We start from the raw sequence: 17,474 nt of genomic DNA on the forward strand, positions 1-17,474 counted from the left end.
ATTTTGTAAAGTTAAAAGGCATCATAATTTATGACTATACAAAACTATGCACAAAAGTACCAATGTTACTGTGTGCATACATAGCACTAACATATTAAATGTTGATTCAATTTGTCATTGATTTTTAAAAAAAATATTAAATCTATTGGAAATCATATGTACATGCATGCAGTGCAAGGAAAAACTAATGTCTAATACCAACCTTTGGGAGACCAAGTGATGAAATATGTGAATTCAATTTTCCAAGTACCTTCAAAACAGAAGCACGGTAATTTATGCTAGTTACCATTACCATGCATCTAAAATCCTTCATCTATTACCATGCATTTAAAATCCTTCATCTATTACTCAACAGAGAGTACAAGTTAGTCTGCCAAAATAACTAAGTATGATTGCAACCATAGTTTAAAAAATCGAGAGAGTGACATATATACCTCAACAGAGATCTAGAAGGAAATTAAAATCAGTCTGCCTATGGTTAGAGACTCGTGCTGATAATGTTTTGTAAAATTAACCTAAAAGATTTAGTACAATATATCAAAAGATGAAAGCAAAAGCAACAAAGTGACAAAGAGAGGAGAGAATTTCTTATTTCTTTCAAGTGTCAAGTATTGTTCAAGTGTACAACCATTACATTCAATCCTACTATTTATAGGAATACATTGAGAACACGAAGGGTGTGTCATAAACATGGGCAATAACATTTGGAGAGTTATAGAAATAAAGTGTGGGAGTATTGGTCATGAAGTAATGGGAGTTACTTCTACAAGAGTTATGAACATGAAGGAGGTGAGACATAATGGTGAAGAGAAGTGGAGGGAACTACATGGACATCCACATTAATATATTTCATAACAAAATGATTATTTCCTTGGTTTTTTTTTTTATTGACGTGGATTAGGTCTATTGAATGGACTATTTGTATATTCAAAATCGGATATTTGCATTCCCAACTTCAAAGGCATGACTATTGAAAGAACTTTCATATACAGTTGCTTAAAATAAGATTAACAATATGACAGTAAAATATAATTAGAGTGATTAAATCGAGTCTCTCAAGAAAGACCCCTTAATATCTTCATTGATACTTACCTATCAATTTAGGGAAAATAGCACTTTTAGTCCTTGTGTTATTGCGATATTCCTATTTTAGTCTTTGTGATATTCGGTTAAGCGCATTCAACCTTCAATTAAGCAATGCATGTGATTTTAGTCCTTCACCTAATGGACATCTAATAACATAACGGTCTGTTAAATTGCAGAGGGGAAAATCTGGGTATTTAAATTTTTAATGTGGTTCAATTCCATGAATTGTTTCTAGCAATATATTCTAGTAGGTTAATCATTACGCATGGCAGAATGTTGAAAACATCACAAAACACTCTACGTACACTAACTTCCATTTGTTATCTTCAAGATTGATCTGTAGATCATGTAGGGTATCGGTATTCTTCTTTGTCGGTTTGATTCGTCATTTCTTCTTTGTCGTGTAATGCAACATGTTTCTTATTAATCTCAAATTTCTCTAAATGAGTGTCTTAGTAATCAGGGTGGTGGGGTGCAGGGCTGCATCGTGTGTAAGGGTCCATGCCAAGGCAACCATTAGTATGATAGTACCAACCTTCTTTGCAAGATCCAAAAGAGAAAGAAGAAGAAATGGAGATTACCCCCACTTGCGGATAACAATCCCAACTGCAAATATTTACTTTTTCTTGAAGAAAATGATTAATAGAGAAAAACTGTCCGTTGGGGTAGACAACGAGGATCGGAGAAACTGGAGAATTAGAACGCAAAGAAAGGGTCTTTTTCTTTATTTTATTCTTTTAAGTGTATGCATTCAAAATAACATCAAAGATCTGATTTGCCCCTCTGCAATTTAACAGACCGTTATTTTATTTGATGTCCTTTCGTTGAAGGACTAAAATCACACAAATTGTTTAATTGAAGGTCGAATGCGCTCAACCGAATCTCACAAGGACTAAAATAGGAAAATCCAATAACACAAGGACTAAAAAAGCTATTTTCCCATCAATTTAAGTATACAGTTGCAGTTAAGTAGGCGTTTGGTCATGAAAATCAAATATTTTTCACCTTTTTTGAAATATTGGAGTTGGAGTTGTGTTAGAATATTTGATTGTTTGAATGTACTGAAAGTGAAAAAAGTGAAAACAAGATTTTATGTTCAAATTCAATTTTTATGATCAAATGTTGATTTTCAAATAAAGTGAGAAAATTTCCGCGAAAAAGTGAAAAGTTCTCATGGCCAAACAGGTCCTAAATGTAGTGTTGGTTATTGCTATTAGAAATATAATTGAAATTATTGGTTCTTAAAATATTCAAATAAAAAATTTGAAATACTGTATATCTCTTTTCTTTTTTAAAAATTTCTATTTAAGTTTTCCATTTCTGCTATTGCAAAGAATAACTTACAAAAAACACATAAAATACTAAAATAACTAAAAAGGAAGCACTACGTTGGGCTTGGGCCTATACTGACACGGGCTAAGACCTCTAGTACTATGATGGCCTAAGTCATTGACGGTCCTTAAAGTTGTCGCAGAATTCACTTAGACACCTCAACTCAGACTTGTACCTATTGAACACCTCTACCACTCTGAATTTGAACCATCTAGACACTTATTTGACAATTAGCACAAAATAAAAAATGTGTGCAATACACTCGCGGTGACGTGACAAAATGAGCAATTACACGAGGACATGTGGCAGATGGGTCCAAAAAAATAATTAAAAAAGAATTGAGTAAAAAAAAAATATATATTATTTTTAAAATTATACCCTAAACCTAACCTAACCAGCCGCCGCCGCCCCCTCCATCAGTCGCTACATCACCGTCGTCGCCACTTTGGCTGGCCGAAGCATCTTTCTTCCCCACTTCCATTTAATGTCCCATTTTACGTCTTCTTTCCCATTGCAGATCTATTTTTTTGTTTCAAATCTGTATCTTTTTCTTGTTTCAGATATGTATTTTTCTTTGTTTCAGATTTAGTTTTGTTGGGAAGACGAGAGGGGGAGGTGTTATTGGCTCGATTTGATTCATTGGTGGGGATTCGGGTGTTTAAGATGATGATGAAGGCTGAGAAAGGTGGTTCACGATAGTTTAAGGTGGAGATCATGTGGAGTAGATGAAAAAAAAAAAAAAGGGGGGGGGGGGGTCACGGTGCGCCAAAGACGATGGTAGTCTTTGGACGGAGTTTCGATGATGGTGCTATGTTTTGAGTGTGAGTCCTCCGTCAAAAATGCGACCTGCTTCCATCAAGAAGACGACCCTGATCCTTTTTTGTTTTTGTCTTTTTGGTCGTGTATCCCTTTAATGCTCTATCAATCTTCCCTATAACTAATTGCTCCATTTTTTTTTCCGCCAAAGAAGGTGGCAGAAAGAGTTGCAAGAAGAAGAAGACAAAAAAAAGAAAGGAAAATTGGCCAAAAAAAACCTCTCACGCGCCTGTCTTGTGTGCATTACACACATTTTATCATGTCAGCAAAAAGTGTCTAAGTGTTACAGGTGCTCAATAAGTACATGTCTGGATTAAGGTGTCTAAGTGGAATATGTGGACAACTTTAGGGGGCGCCCGATGACTTAAGCCTACTATGATATATATTCTTTGGTCAACTTCATCATCAAGAATCATCTCCACCACATTCATCAAACAAAAAGAACCCACTTCTTGTCACTGAACGTTCAAAAAAATCAAAAACCCAAAACTAGAAGTCGACATGTCACAAACACAACAACAATGTATATCATGCGTGTACCTCATGTATAACATTGAAAATCACACACTTGTTTTCATGTATATTCACTGAGAGATACAAAGAAATATACATGGATATATAGGAAATATACACAGATAGAATTGTTTTCAACCTCGAGTTTTCAATAAGAAAATCTGCTCAAATATGCCTCAAATCATCTCCAAACCACTCCAAAATTGATATTCAAGCTCCATAAGATGTTTCAAGAAAGCCCCAGAAACTTTTCATCAAGTATTACGTCCTCGCTCAGTCTCTAAGTTGGGAATAAGGGATGTTCAAAAGGTTGTAAAGATATATAATACCTAAAAATCTTATATTTATGAGGTTGTGTCCATTTATAAGAGAATAAAGGTAACTTGAAACAAGTTGGAAATGTTTAGGGGAAGAATACAACCATAGTCGCACATGACCGAACATAAATTGAGCTATGATCTATATTATATTAAAAGCATGAACTCCCTAACCTGAAAGTTAAATTACGTAAATACCCCTAATCCATTAATTTAAAATGAAATTATGAATTTACGCTTATACCCCCAACCAATTAGTTAAAATTTATTTTTCTAATGCTACATCATGGCGCTTCAAAATCCCCAGGAGCTGCAACTCGCCATTAGACACCAACACCGCTTCTGGAGAGATGCCTCAAGAAAATTGCACTGTTTAGTCTCTTCAAGAATCAGAAACAATCTAGGGTTCCAACAATCTCACCCTTCCATCTTCTGGCAAACAGGTATGCTCCTCTCCTTTACCAATGTTCTAATCAAATCCCTATTGCCCTCTTTTTCAAATACTTTATGCAATTGGATTATATTTTCACATTCTGTTCAAGGAATAATTCTGTTCAAATTCATGAATTTAATTTAATGTTTTTCCGCTAAATACCAATGTCGTATTAATTTATGTACAAATTTCATACATTTTTGCCCCGCAATAAAAAGCTCGACCAAATCCTTGGCCAAATCGTTCGCCCCTTCCTTCGCGCAGTAAGTTCCCCTATGTATTCGTTCTTAGATTTCCTGATTTTAGAGATTGTTCCATTGTACTTCAATCAAGTTACTGCGCTAGCAATGTTGTAGTTCCTATTGCTTGACACTTTGGACGAAAGCAACCTCTCGCCTGCATCGATTAGAATGCTTTTTAACTCTATCAATTGATCGCTGGAAAAAAAAAACCTCGACAGTATCGTTTAGAATGTTGTTTAACTCTATCAATGCATCGCTAGAAAAAAAAATACTTACATTTATGAATACAATATATACTATGTCACTCTATCGCTGTTTAACTCTATCATTGCATCGCTGGGGAAAAAAAAAAAACTTATCGCCAGTATCGATTAGAATGTTCTTTAACTATATCAATGCATTGCTAGAGAATAAAACTTCTTACATATGAATACCATATATACTATGTCCTGTCTATACTACTGCTTTGTCCCTTATGATGTTTCTTTTTAAAATCTATGTATCCAACGGTTAGCATGGTTAATCTGAAATTTGTTTTCCCAGTAAAATTTATGACAATATTCAACCGTCCATCCGTCAACATGTTACAACCTTGAGTGTCAAAATGTTTTCACTGGTGTTGTAGCTTTACAACCGATATATGTATGTAGAATCCACTCCCTGTACCCCCTCTTAGTTGTATATGCATGTCAATATACATATTCTTTGGTTACGAACACAATGTGTTTGAAGATGCATCAAATATGCTCTCTGTCTACTAATTTAAGTTGACCGCATAATACGCAAGGGTTTCCATTACTACTGGCTTTTCGTGCAATGTTTTTATACCAATTACTATTTAACACAATAGGTTACGCCTATCTGAATCTAATTATCGCCTTTTCTAACAGGTTATTAGCATCTTCCCTCTCAAAAAGTGGTAATACTCGAACTCTTTCTTATTAAAGTTATTTCCATTTGCTGAGTAAATTTACAAAGCTACTGCCAGCACAAGTTGCATATGCTTTTTTGAAATGTTATACGCTACTGTCCGTTTGATATGCATGTTACAAACAAACTTGGAACCACAAATTGTATTACTATTCTTTTATTTCTTCTTTGTCCCTATAACCGTCCAGATTCAGCGCACATGGCGACTGAAAAAGAATTATCAAAACAATATGTACCTATAAGCAAAGTATCCATTGCAATGGGTCATGAAAGTATTGGTCACTAGAAGGGGTTCAATAATACCTTACAAGAATCCGCATCATGAAGGCATTTTCAGAACTGTCATATTAGTCGATGAGGAGGTAAAGCCATTAAGACTTTGTATTATTTTATTTTATCATTCATATTGCCTTTGTTCATGTCATCTAATGTTTCTGAACTTTTGACAGGGGACAAAGATCCAGGAACCCTATTTAAAAAACATGTTGAAACATGGAAAGAGTTCCTGAAACCAAATAAGAGCTACTACATTATCATGGTCGTTTGGATCGGGTCAGCCCCAACTACTCCTCCGTGCACAAAGAAGTTGAATTGGCTTTCACCGATAACACAATTGTAAAGGAGTCCGTACATGACGTTCCCACAACAAATTCTCATATGTCCCTTAATTCACGAAGTAAGTCCTTTGATTTTCGTTTACAGAGTCCAATTTGTTTCATGCATAATTCACACATCAAACTGGAAAAAGATGACTGTAATTATCATATACAAAAATGTAATAGCGAACAATTTAAACTCATGGGTGACGGATCCTGAGTATCCCATAAGCATCAATGAGAAATCTTGAGAGTTAGACGTTTAAAAGTTTTGATATGATGGACTGCGTCTTCGAGAAACAACTTTCCGAAAGACGTTCATAGTTAAATATGCTAACATTCATACAGTTTGAGAGTGATAGGCCGTACATCTCTGGTTCGACGTATAATTTATAATTCATGAACTTTACAGTAAGATCGGCCTATCTTCTAAGGCTGGGCGTTCGGTATTCGGTTCGGTATTTTCAAAGTTCGGGTTCGTAATTACTATTAATTCAGCATATACCAAATATTTCAAACCGTTCTAATTCGATGCACCCAAATCAAACTCCGGTATTGGGTAATACCATATTGTCAAAGTCCCCGTATTAGAATGCAAGTATACTATGCAAGGGGTCAATGTAATTAGTAACAACAGCATATTCTTAAAATAAATTGTAAATTGTATACCAAACTGGACAAAAGTTCCAGAATTGAAGACATTCTAGTTAGATCTTTAAAAATCCTTAAGTTATTTCAATAACAAACGACAACCCCAAAAAGTAGCTACTTATAAATTCTTAGTCCAAGATCTCATAAGTCATAATACAGAGAACAACAACAAGAAAGGGCATTTGTGGCAATCCAAGAAAAGAAAAGATCTTGTCCACTGAAAGTGCAAACTATTTCAACCCCATTGAATCATTGATGATCATCTCTAACCAACTTTTCTCATCTCGGGTTAACAAACCAATCACTCAATCAAATCATTAGCGTTGAAATCCGCACTTCAAAGCCCAAACAATGAGACGCAAGCCGCCATGAAAGATGGTTTCTTGGCACAACGTTTCATCGTTCAAGCAATCAATCTTGGTTCACTCTTCGATACAAATATAGCTCTTGAACGCTATTCCGCAAGGCATTGAAGCCTAATTAAATGTAAATCAAATGCCTAACAAGATTCACTACTTGAGCATAACAGAACACATGAATGAACTAGCAAAGACACGTATATTAATGTTGCTAAGCTTCTTAAAGACTCGAGAAGATAATGAGCTTTTTCACTAATACGCGTTCGCCTACATGATCGCACTAGAACATGTACTCACGTAACTAGCATTCTAGCAAGAAAATGAACACTATGCAACCACCGAGTGGCAATTTTTCCATGATTATGTACCGAGAGCTGCAAGGACTTTAATTTCTAAACTAGCATAATCGCAAAACATCAAAAGCTTGTCGATTTTGTATAGTTAAGCCTTTTTGAAAAGAAAATGAATGCTAAAAAGGCTTGATGTGAATAGCCCCAAGGGCTTTGGTCTAGCTGGCCCGTGGGGATTCTCGTTATAAAAAAAGCCTTGATGTGGAGAGAGTAAATACACGGAGATACTACATGGGAAATGAAAAGCATGGGTCCTTGCAAAGATAATGGTGCCAACTCTACAGATAACATTAATAACTAAATAGTATGCTAGCCCTTAGGAATCATTCTGGGAAAATAGACCAACTTAGACAAGGAAAATTAAATCTCTAAGCCACTTTCGACACCTCGATGCATATACTCAAGCAAAAAATGGAGAAAGGGATCATAAAACTTCAAGCCGCTAATGCTTAAGTATAAAACTAGAGGGGAAAACAATTTGAGAAAAAGGACAGAGAAAGCATGTTTAACATATCTCATTACCCATAAATAATAAACTTCTTCTCAACAAAGTTAAACTCCTAGGCAAGACATTTAAATACTTGGCAACCATTTGAACTTATATATAGCAAATATCAATAGCAACAGATGTCAAACATGACTCTTTGTTAAAATGGATGAAGAACTAAAAGAAACTAACCCATTAATTTGAGCAAGATTGAAACTGAGATTAACTTACACGAAATAGAATTAAACTACTAACTCATACTAAATTTAAACAAATGGAAAACAGAACGGGGAAGATGATTAAAATCTGGATGTATACAACACTCGAGAACAAACGTCATTTTGATCCTAAACACCTATTTTTGTAGAAAGTGAAGTCATAAAGGAAAATAACATATCCGACATGCGGAACACAATCTTAACAAAGACAAAGACTTAAACTAAACTCAATATAAATGTACAAGGACACATTGAGAGAATCCACAAATGGCACATGCATCAAAATTAATTCAATAAACTTAACAAAATCATCTATGTTTAAAAAATTTTAACTTCAACTATTGTGAAGCAACGAATAAAACTACATATTAAACACGGAGGAAGAACAAAAACAAAAGAAAATACTAAAGACCACATCGATCTCAAAACAGATTGAAAAGCAGACAAATGCTAAATTACATAGCAAAAACTACTTATCTAGTTTAAACGAAATTAAAACTAATCTCCGCTAAATCGAAAATACACAAAACTAAATAAAAGCATTAAAGACAAGGAAAAAATCAATGATTCCTAAGAAGTGACTATATACAAGAAAATGTATCAAGGTGATCACAAGTTAAACTCATGGGCGACCAGGAAACAAATGGCAAGAAGGATGCTACGGGGCTATCGTCATCATAAGCAAGAAGAAATGAAGCATTATCAAAAGTTAGCAATCAGAGAAAAATGAACATTTTAACTCTAACATGGACACATTTTAACACTTTGTCGCAGCCTTATACCTGAGGCATGTATTACAAATCAAGAACGAGGAATCTTTTGAGCTATCGGACCATATCTAAAAAGAATTTAAAATGTGTCTTAAACTAAGTAAAAAAATATAAAAAAAAAAATACAAAAAACCGAAAAACATACCAAGTTCAAGTTTCATAAGATCATTAAAATCTTCTTCAACATTTATGGGATAAGGCTCATTTCGACGCCAATCTTGAAGACAAATAACGTTTCAGTCAAAGAACTCCTAAACGAAATCAATGTTTTCCGATGCCACACTAGAAATTGGAATTGCCAACACATCACGAGCCATCTCGGAAAGAATTTTATATCTAGGAGAATGAGCTTTCCACCATGACAAGATATCAAAATTGTCCTCATCATCATCTGCTCTAGTTCTTCACTAAGATACTTTTCCAACTCCAACTTACCACCCAAACCCGTACCATCTTGATTTGGATCCTATTTCTCACTTTTGTTGATTTTGTGCTGTTGTTAGAGCTAGATGAATCCGTTTCCGATAAATCGTAGAGAGAAGAAGATGCATTAGAGAATTTTGCTTAATACTCTTCAAACATAGATTTCTAAGTCACCACTTTATTTTTTATTTCATTTTCATCTCCAAACATATCCCCGGTCGTTTGATCAATAAAAAGGGTCAGCACCCCAATACTTGACAAACTTTTTCTTTCATTTTTTCTCCCATTTTTAAGCAAAGAAGGATCATCGTCTTCCATACACTCTCTTAAATGATTTCAACTATATCTTCAAAGTGACCATTAGAAGTGACGTCAACCCGAAACCTTCTGATAAACCTTTTAAGAAATATTACAATATTTCTGTAGTAGCAAGATAAGTTGACAATCCACCATCTTCAAGATCAAACCTATCAAATGCACTCAAAATGTATCCAACATTAAGAGGTCGTTCCACCCCAAGTTGAAACATCTAAACATAATGACTCTCATGTTTTTAGTTCACAACATTCCGCAAATTTTCTAATCCTTGTCAAGCATTGTCTAACATATTTCACCATTTGCCTAACACGTTTGAAGTCCAACTTCTTTCATGCCATCTTGCACAATAAGATTCAAAATGTGAGCCATACATCTCACGTGAAGATGGTTACACATTTCATGTTAGATCCCAATTAACCATTTGTTTGTGTAACTCTTTCACCGTGACATCATTAGAAGAAGCATTATCTATTATAGTGATTATTTTCTCCAATTTAAATCATCTAATACAATGGGCCATTTCGTCACCCCTTAAAGAACAACCTGAAAGTTTAAAAATTCGTTTTTATGCAAGAGCCAATCACTATCAATAAAGTGTACCGTCAAACACATATAATTTATTCTCTCGATAGAATTCCATGTGTTTAAGACAAACTTATGTTTCTTTCAAATACTTCATAAACTTTTGTCTCTCTTCACCAAAAACTACATAACAATCCCTAGTCAGCGAACAATAAAGGTTATAAATCCTTCCTTTTCAACAAAACGAAAAGGAAGCTCATCAAGGATTAACATCTCAACTAAAGCCCTCCGAGATACATCAAAAGTCCAAGTTGCCCCATCACCCGTTTCACCTTCTAATGGAAAGTTTAAATTTGATTGTTTGTACTTAGAATTGAAGTGTTAACCTTATTTGGATTTTTAGAACAAGTTTTCAAATGTTTATTCAAATTAACTTGTTCCATTTTTAGTTGCATCACCTAAGAGAACTTTACCGCTTTATTAATTTCATCTTCTATGAGCTTATCATAATGAATGATCTTGTTTATAGCTTTCCTCTTCACAACATGGATGTTGTTCAACTTCCGTGTTGATCAAGAGACTGAAATGGACTTGTTTCATCTTCCATCTAAACATAAAAGAAATTACAAATGTTATAAGACATAAATTGCAAGGCTTAACATAACTTATTTTCTTTAACAAATATCTTTCTTTTCTCTCTAAATACTATCGATGGATACTTATCCATTTATATCTTTTCTCCCAAAAACAACAACAACGAAACATTGGAAGTGTAAAACAAAATCAAAAAATACAATAAAAAAGAAGCACCATTGTTTTCTCCTCGAGGGTGAATGAGAAAACCTAATGTGAGTCAAGTCCACGCGAAACCGTGACTGTGTTCACGCAAACAATGCCAACGCCTTCTTAAAGGGGTGTTCGGCCGTGACATGAAACGATGTCTGGTTAAGGGTTAGGGATGAAGTTGAAGTGATGCGACGACGACGAGATTACGAGACGATGTCGCCATTTAGGGATGAATAGGAACCGATCGACTGATTGAAGGTGTTACCCATCGTGTTAGGGGACGGTCTTAGGGATTTTTACGGATATTGGATTTCCGGATTTGGGCTATTGGCTATTGGATATAATGTTTTATTCAGCCCTTACCCCGTACGCATTGGTATTTTCATTTTTTATTCGGTATTTACTTTACCGAATGTATAATTGTAAATACGAATACCGAAACCAAAATTCTAAATTTTATATTTTAGTACCGAATACCGAACCGAATTGCGGTTCGTCTCGGTAGCCGGTATTTTATGCATTATCTTCAAATCATAGCCCATTCTAGAGGGAGGGATTCGTTAGTTTAACGGGCAGCATAAAACTAATCAAAATTCAATGATTTCTTACTGATTAACAGTCTGCATTACTCTGTTTTTTTTTTTTTTTTTTTGTAACTCTAATTCTTTGATGATGCCAATAAAATGTATTTATCTTCTCGATTTAACTTTCAGTTCTAACATTATATTTATCTTGATGACGCAGTCCATCAAAACTTTTACACGTCTAACTTTCGACATGTCTCATTGCAGCTTACAGGATACTTAGGATCTTTCGCTCATGAGTTTAAATTGTTCACTGAGACATTTTTGTATAAGACAAGTACAATCATCTATTTCCAGTTTGATGTGTGAGAACTTGCTTTTTAAATTAACTTATTTGGGAGATTCCGTTTATGTCATAGGATGAGCCTTTAACTGCTGGATCGATTGAAAAATAAATGTTGTTCATATTTATGGGTTCTGCTTAAATTCATGAATGCAATTAAATTATGTGTCTGGTGAATACCACTGCTTTGTCCCTTATGATGTTTCTAATAAAAATCTATGTGTCAAATGGGTAGCATGGTTAATGCGAATCAATTGAACCCCCTTTTTCGTGCGTTCATGAGTAAGAAACACTGCGAAATTTCCTTCATACATTTTTGCGAAGATTTGGCTGAGACGACGAATACAATTTCCAACCACATTTTCCAGCAAAATAAACTGGACAACTCTTTTCCCGGTGTCATTGTCCATCTAGTGATAGATGAAGGCTTTCGGAAGAATCCTTACATGTGTGAACAAGCAGTCGAACATTATTATAATTTGCAACAAAGGGATAATAGAACCAAGTTCTTGGGATTAGAAAAAAAGGTCTGCTAAAACAAAAATCTTACCGGTGCCGAAATTTGTTTGCCCAATAAAACTTATGCATGAAATTCAACTGTCCATCCGGGAACATGTTACAACCTTGAGTGTCAAAATGTGTTTCTGCTGTTGTAGCATTATAACCGACATATGTATCCAGAATGTTACTCCCTATACCACGTCTTAATTGTATAAGTATCTCCATGTAACTCTTGGCATTATCAATATACAAAATCTTTGATTATAAACACAATGTGTTAGAACATCTTTTAAATAAACTTCCTGTCTACTAATAAATTTAAGTTCGCCGCCTATTTCACGCAATGGTTTCCATTCTACTAATTTATCGTGCAATGCTTGTTTACCGATTAGTATCTCCCTCATTTGTTTACGATTGTCAGAAGATCTAATTACCCCCTCTTCTAACAAGTTATTAGCATCTTCCCTCTCAAAAGTGGTAATACTCAAACTCCCTAATAAAGCTATATCAATTTGCTCACGGCATTTACAAGCCTACTGCCAGCAGAAGTTGCATTGTGAGTTTTGTATAACATATGTATTACTATGCTTTTGATTTTCTTTTCTTAAACTATGTGTAAGTATATGTCATTTACAACATTTTGGAATGCCTTTCTGTCTTATCATTAGCAATAGCAAATTATAAGTTGGAAAATGATGAAAAATTCTTTCCTAATTATAGGAAAGAATGAAAGAGAAAAGTACCATTAAGTTTCTTAAAAAATCAAACCAAAGTGAACCAAACCGATGGTTGTGTATTATATTTGGTTTGGTTTGATTTTAATAATTTATAAACTGACTAAATTGGTTTGATTTTGGTTTTACTTATACATAATAAAAAGTAAACCAAAATCACCTCCACATGTATGATATAAATACGTTGTGTATGCGTGTGCATGTAGATGTGCGTATATTATATTATTTGTCATAATATTTTTTATATTTATTGGTATATGTGAAGTTTCTCGATCATAAATGATTACCATGTGCTCATTTGTAGGAACACTATGAAATGAACAATGGTCTATTAGCCATTCTATAGAAGAAATATGTTGATCAAATTTTTGTACAACTTCTACAAGATACTACTTTCATTCGCAAACAATTTCTTGACATATATGCGATGGTAAAAAGGAGGAGGCCACAGTTCCTTAAAGACAAGGGAGTAACTTTAAGACGTCAAATTTATGCACCAATGGTCAATATTACTCATGTTGATCACATTTAAAATGTGTTGTACTTCATTCATTAATGTATAATTATTTACTCAGCACTGTGTTATAATAATATTAATATTATTTACAATATCATGTATTACATGACTCGACATCCACGTGCAACCCACGTGTCGAGAAACTAGTATAAATTAAAGCCTTGAAGGTTAGTTTTCGATGCTTCAAACTGTTTATATTCCTACCAGACATTATGGGTGTTTTACGGAAGGATTTTCATGTTAGAAAAATGGGAACGGCGGGGTGGTTGTGACATGGCGTTGGGCGGTAGAAAAATGGTATAAAATGGGAAAAATCGGAAATAAAGAAGATTAGTTCCAGAGGATCAAGTGCAAGACGTCTTTCCCAACTACAAAATGACCCGACTAATTCTCCAATACCCACGGTGAGTTCTTAATGCTATTAAAGTTAAACTATTACTCCCAAATAAAGATCCCAACAAGATTTCATCTTGAAATCACTAGATTTTCATCAAGAATTCAGAACAAGGTCTTCTCTCCAAAGCTAGGATTTCGCAATCAAGATAAACTTTGTAACCCTTTATGGCTATTTTGGAGATAAGTAGTACGAGCTATGATTGTCATGAATATTTGTATCAGAATCAAGAACGCATATGTACATTTACAATATTCATAACAAAGATCCTATTTTTTCGTAAACAAAAATTATACTGCTTCAGACAACAAAATCACGTTTAGTTGGAAGATTGGGTGAGAAAACCCCTATAATATTTTACACTCGAAGGAACCAATTGTAAATAAGCCCTTCAAGGTAATTGCTACGTGAACTGATGTCAACTTGCACACATTAGATCTAAAACAGATCACCCAAACTCTAATCTTGATTAATAAAAAACTTTATATTTCTTGTTCCCTTGTGTCACCAACAGATCGTGTAACGCAATTATTCATAAAAAGTATACGGATTCAACCCAAGGTACCACTGAAAATTGTAACAAAACTAGAGTCCGTGCATAAATGGATAGAACTTAGAAAGGACAACAATACACGAAACTTATAAATTAAGAACAAAAATAAAACTTGCTCTTTACAAAAAAATATACATCAACTTTCACCCAGGGTAAATTTGAAAGTTAGCAACACCCTTTGAAATCGAAAAGTATTGAGAAGTGTATATAATGTTTTCCAACATAACAGATATTAATCATAGTCATCACGCCGAACCCTTAACTCAGCCGTTGACTGCAAAAACTAGACTACTCAAGATGTCCCTTCAAGGCAATCCCTTTTCTTTTTCGTTTTTCCCCAAGAGTATGCACGGTTTAGCACAAACATTGCCTGCCCTATACAACAGTTACAAGAGCTAAAATTCTAATCCAAGAGCACATAAACAATGTCTTTTGTCAGTTGAAATTCGTATTGTAATCTGGGAAGGAAGCTACAGATGCACAGACTTAAGACTAGACCATTGCCTCTTTAAGCTATCGATTTTATCTTTTGCCTTGACCAACAGTATCTTGGTGTCTTTAAACTTACCTGTTTTTTCGTCTGCTAAAGACATAATGTCGTTAACCTTTACAGATAATTCATGTCTTTTATCCAGAATTTCAGCCTTCCTCTTCCTAAGGAACATAAGCATAGTTTCCATTTCTTTCTCTTCAGCCTCTTCTTGATCATACTTCAACTTCAATTCCATGTCTGTGTTCCTCAAGTCATCTAAAGTTTTCCTGTCCTTCTCAAGATCAGTGAAGAAGTCTTGGCAACTAGACTCGGTCTGGCTTGAGTCCCTCAGGTCTTGAACCATTGAAGGGAATATATATTTGATCTTTACCAACAGCCTGGCTTGTTCGTGAGTGAATGACAAGAGATTTTCGTTCAGTAAGTTAATCGCTTCCTTCAATGCCTTTTCATTAGCTGGGTCTGCCAACATCTTCAACGGTCCTCCAACAAAATGTCTGACTATTTCCTTTGCAGACTCTAAATTAGAAATTGGTGTACCTGATAAAGAAAGAAAATGCTCCTCCGGGATAGACTTGAGGAATGATTCTACTTTGTGGAAAGTTGAGTTCACATCTTGAATTATTGTTGGATTGCGATGCTCATTAGGTACAGATGTGCTTTCCTCGGGTAGATCCTGCTTCATGCATAGGTAGAGAAGAAGATAAATCCAGGATAACCATATTAAAGAAGCTTCAGTACAACTTTACTACCTTTTCCAAAGAAAGAAAATGACTACAAACAGGACTTCGACAACAATCAGCCTGAGGGGTAGTGGCATTTTTAATAGCAAAAGATATTTTCCTTCTGGTTGGTGCCATGTCCTCTGGCTGTCCCACAATGTCTGAAGATGCTGGAGGAGTTGCTTGCAGCATAGCCTGAAAAGAGAAGACATAGATTGTTACACATCTAAAGATAAATCCAGGAAAACCATATTAAAGAAGCTGTCAGGATTACTTTACTACCTTTTCCACAGAAAGAAGACTTGCAACAGGACTTTGACAATCAGCTTGAGGGGTTCTAACCAGCTCATTCTCAATTGCAGAAGATACTTTCCTTCTGGCTGATGCCATGTCCTCTAACAGTCCGACAATGTCCGAGGATATTGGTGGAGCTGCTTGTGGCATGGCCTAAAAAGGAGAAGATATAGATTGTAACACATCTAAGATAAATCCAGGAAAACCATACCCCCAATCCAAAATCAGGATTCACTCTTTTGGTTATCAAAAGAAGCTGTCAGGATAACTTTACTACCTCTTTTGCAGAAAAAAGATGGCTTGAAACAGGACTTCCACAATCAGCTTGAGCGTTCCTAACCAGCTCATCTCCGATAGAACATATTTTCCTTCCGGCTGATGTTGACGGAGTTGCTTGTGGCATGGCCTAAGAAGGAGAAGATATAGATTGTAGCACATCTAAAGATAAATCCAGGAAAACCATACTAGAGAAGCTTCCAGAACAACTGTACTACCTTTTCTGCAGAAAGAAGATGACAAGAAACAGGACACCGATAATCAGCTTGAGCGGTTCTAACCAGTTCATCTTCAATAGAAGAACATATTTTCCTGCTGGCTAGTGCCATGTCCTCTGACTGTCCGACAATGCCGGAGGATGTTGACGGAGTTGCTTGTGGCATGGCCTAAGAAGGAGAAGATATAGATTGTAGCACAGCTAAAGATAAATCCAGGAAAACCATACTAAAGGAGCTGTCAGGATAACTTTACTACCTTTTCTGCAGAAAGAAGATGACTTGAAACAGGACTTCGACAATCAGCTTGAGCGGTTCTAACCAGCTCATCTTCGATAGAACATATTTTCCTTCCGGCTGGTGCCATGTCCTTTGACTGTTTCACAGTGTCCGGGAATGTTGTCGGACTTGCTTGTGGCAAGGCCTAAGAAGAGGAGATAAAGATTGTAGCACATCCAAAGATAAATCCAGGAAAACCATATACAAGAAGCTATCAGGAATTCAGGATGATGACTTTAATACCTTTTCTGCAGAAAGACGATGACTTGAAACAGGACTTTGACAATCAGTTTGAGCGGTTCTAACCAGCTCATTTTCGATAGCAGAAGATTTCCTTCTGGCTGGTGCCATGTCCTCTGACTGTCTCACAATGTCCGAGGATCTTCGCTGAGTTGCTTGTGGCACGGCCTAAAAAGAGAAGATCTATATTGTTACACATCTAGACAGAAGCTGGTTTTGGAGGAAAGGCATGCCTTCATATTT

The 17,474-nt window shown here is 35.3% G+C and overlaps 1 protein-coding gene and 1 long non-coding RNA gene across 5 annotated transcripts; one reads left to right on the forward strand and one right to left on the reverse strand.

Moving 5' to 3' along the window:
* Positions 1 to 4,366: 4,366 nt before the first annotated feature.
* Positions 4,367 to 13,728, forward strand: LOC132069225 (uncharacterized). 3 transcript variants are annotated; one of them, XR_009417706.1, is made up of 4 exons: positions 4,367 to 4,507; positions 5,630 to 6,031; positions 6,119 to 6,345; positions 13,638 to 13,728. It is a non-coding gene; the product is annotated as an uncharacterized LOC132069225 (long non-coding RNA). The 3 variants fall into 3 exon arrangements; XR_009417705.1 differs by lacking the exon at positions 13,638 to 13,728 and adding an exon at positions 11,941 to 12,289; XR_009417707.1 differs by lacking the exon at positions 13,638 to 13,728 and adding an exon at positions 12,093 to 12,289.
* A 1,200-nt stretch (positions 13,729 to 14,928) lies between these two features.
* LOC132069226 (uncharacterized) lies at positions 14,929 to 17,370 on the reverse strand. Of its 2 annotated transcripts, XM_059462639.1 has the most exons (4): positions 17,235 to 17,370; positions 16,972 to 17,136; positions 15,958 to 16,122; positions 14,929 to 15,881 (listed from the first exon to the last, which is right to left on the reverse strand). In XM_059462639.1, the coding sequence occupies exons 1-4, from the start codon at positions 17,340 to 17,342 to the stop codon at positions 15,186 to 15,188; spliced, it is 1,134 nt and encodes a 377-aa protein (XP_059318622.1). In that variant the 5' UTR covers positions 17,343 to 17,370; the 3' UTR covers positions 14,929 to 15,185. The 2 variants fall into 2 exon arrangements, with proteins under 2 accessions (XP_059318622.1, XP_059318623.1); XM_059462640.1 differs by lacking the exon at positions 15,958 to 16,122.
* Positions 17,371 to 17,474: the final 104 nt, after the last annotated feature.

Source organism: Lycium ferocissimum, chromosome 9 (genome assembly GCF_029784015.1).
Source record: "Lycium ferocissimum isolate CSIRO_LF1 chromosome 9, AGI_CSIRO_Lferr_CH_V1, whole genome shotgun sequence".
Taxonomy (NCBI): domain Eukaryota; kingdom Viridiplantae; phylum Streptophyta; class Magnoliopsida; order Solanales; family Solanaceae; genus Lycium; species Lycium ferocissimum.

Excerpts from the sequence above, each read along its gene's own strand:
- LOC132069226 (XM_059462639.1), bottom strand. The coding sequence starts at position 17,342 with ATGGCACCAGCCAGAAGGAAATCTTCTGCTATCGAAAATGAGCTGGTT. Across the intron at positions 17,137-17,234 it reads ATCGTCTTTCTGCAGAAAAG|GCCTTGCCACAAGCAAGTCC; the intron begins GTATTAAAGTCA and ends TCCTCTTCTTAG. Across the intron at positions 15,882-15,957 it reads ATTTTCTTTCTTTGGAAAAG|GATCTACCCGAGGAAAGCAC; the intron begins GTAGTAAAGTTG and ends TGCATGAAGCAG.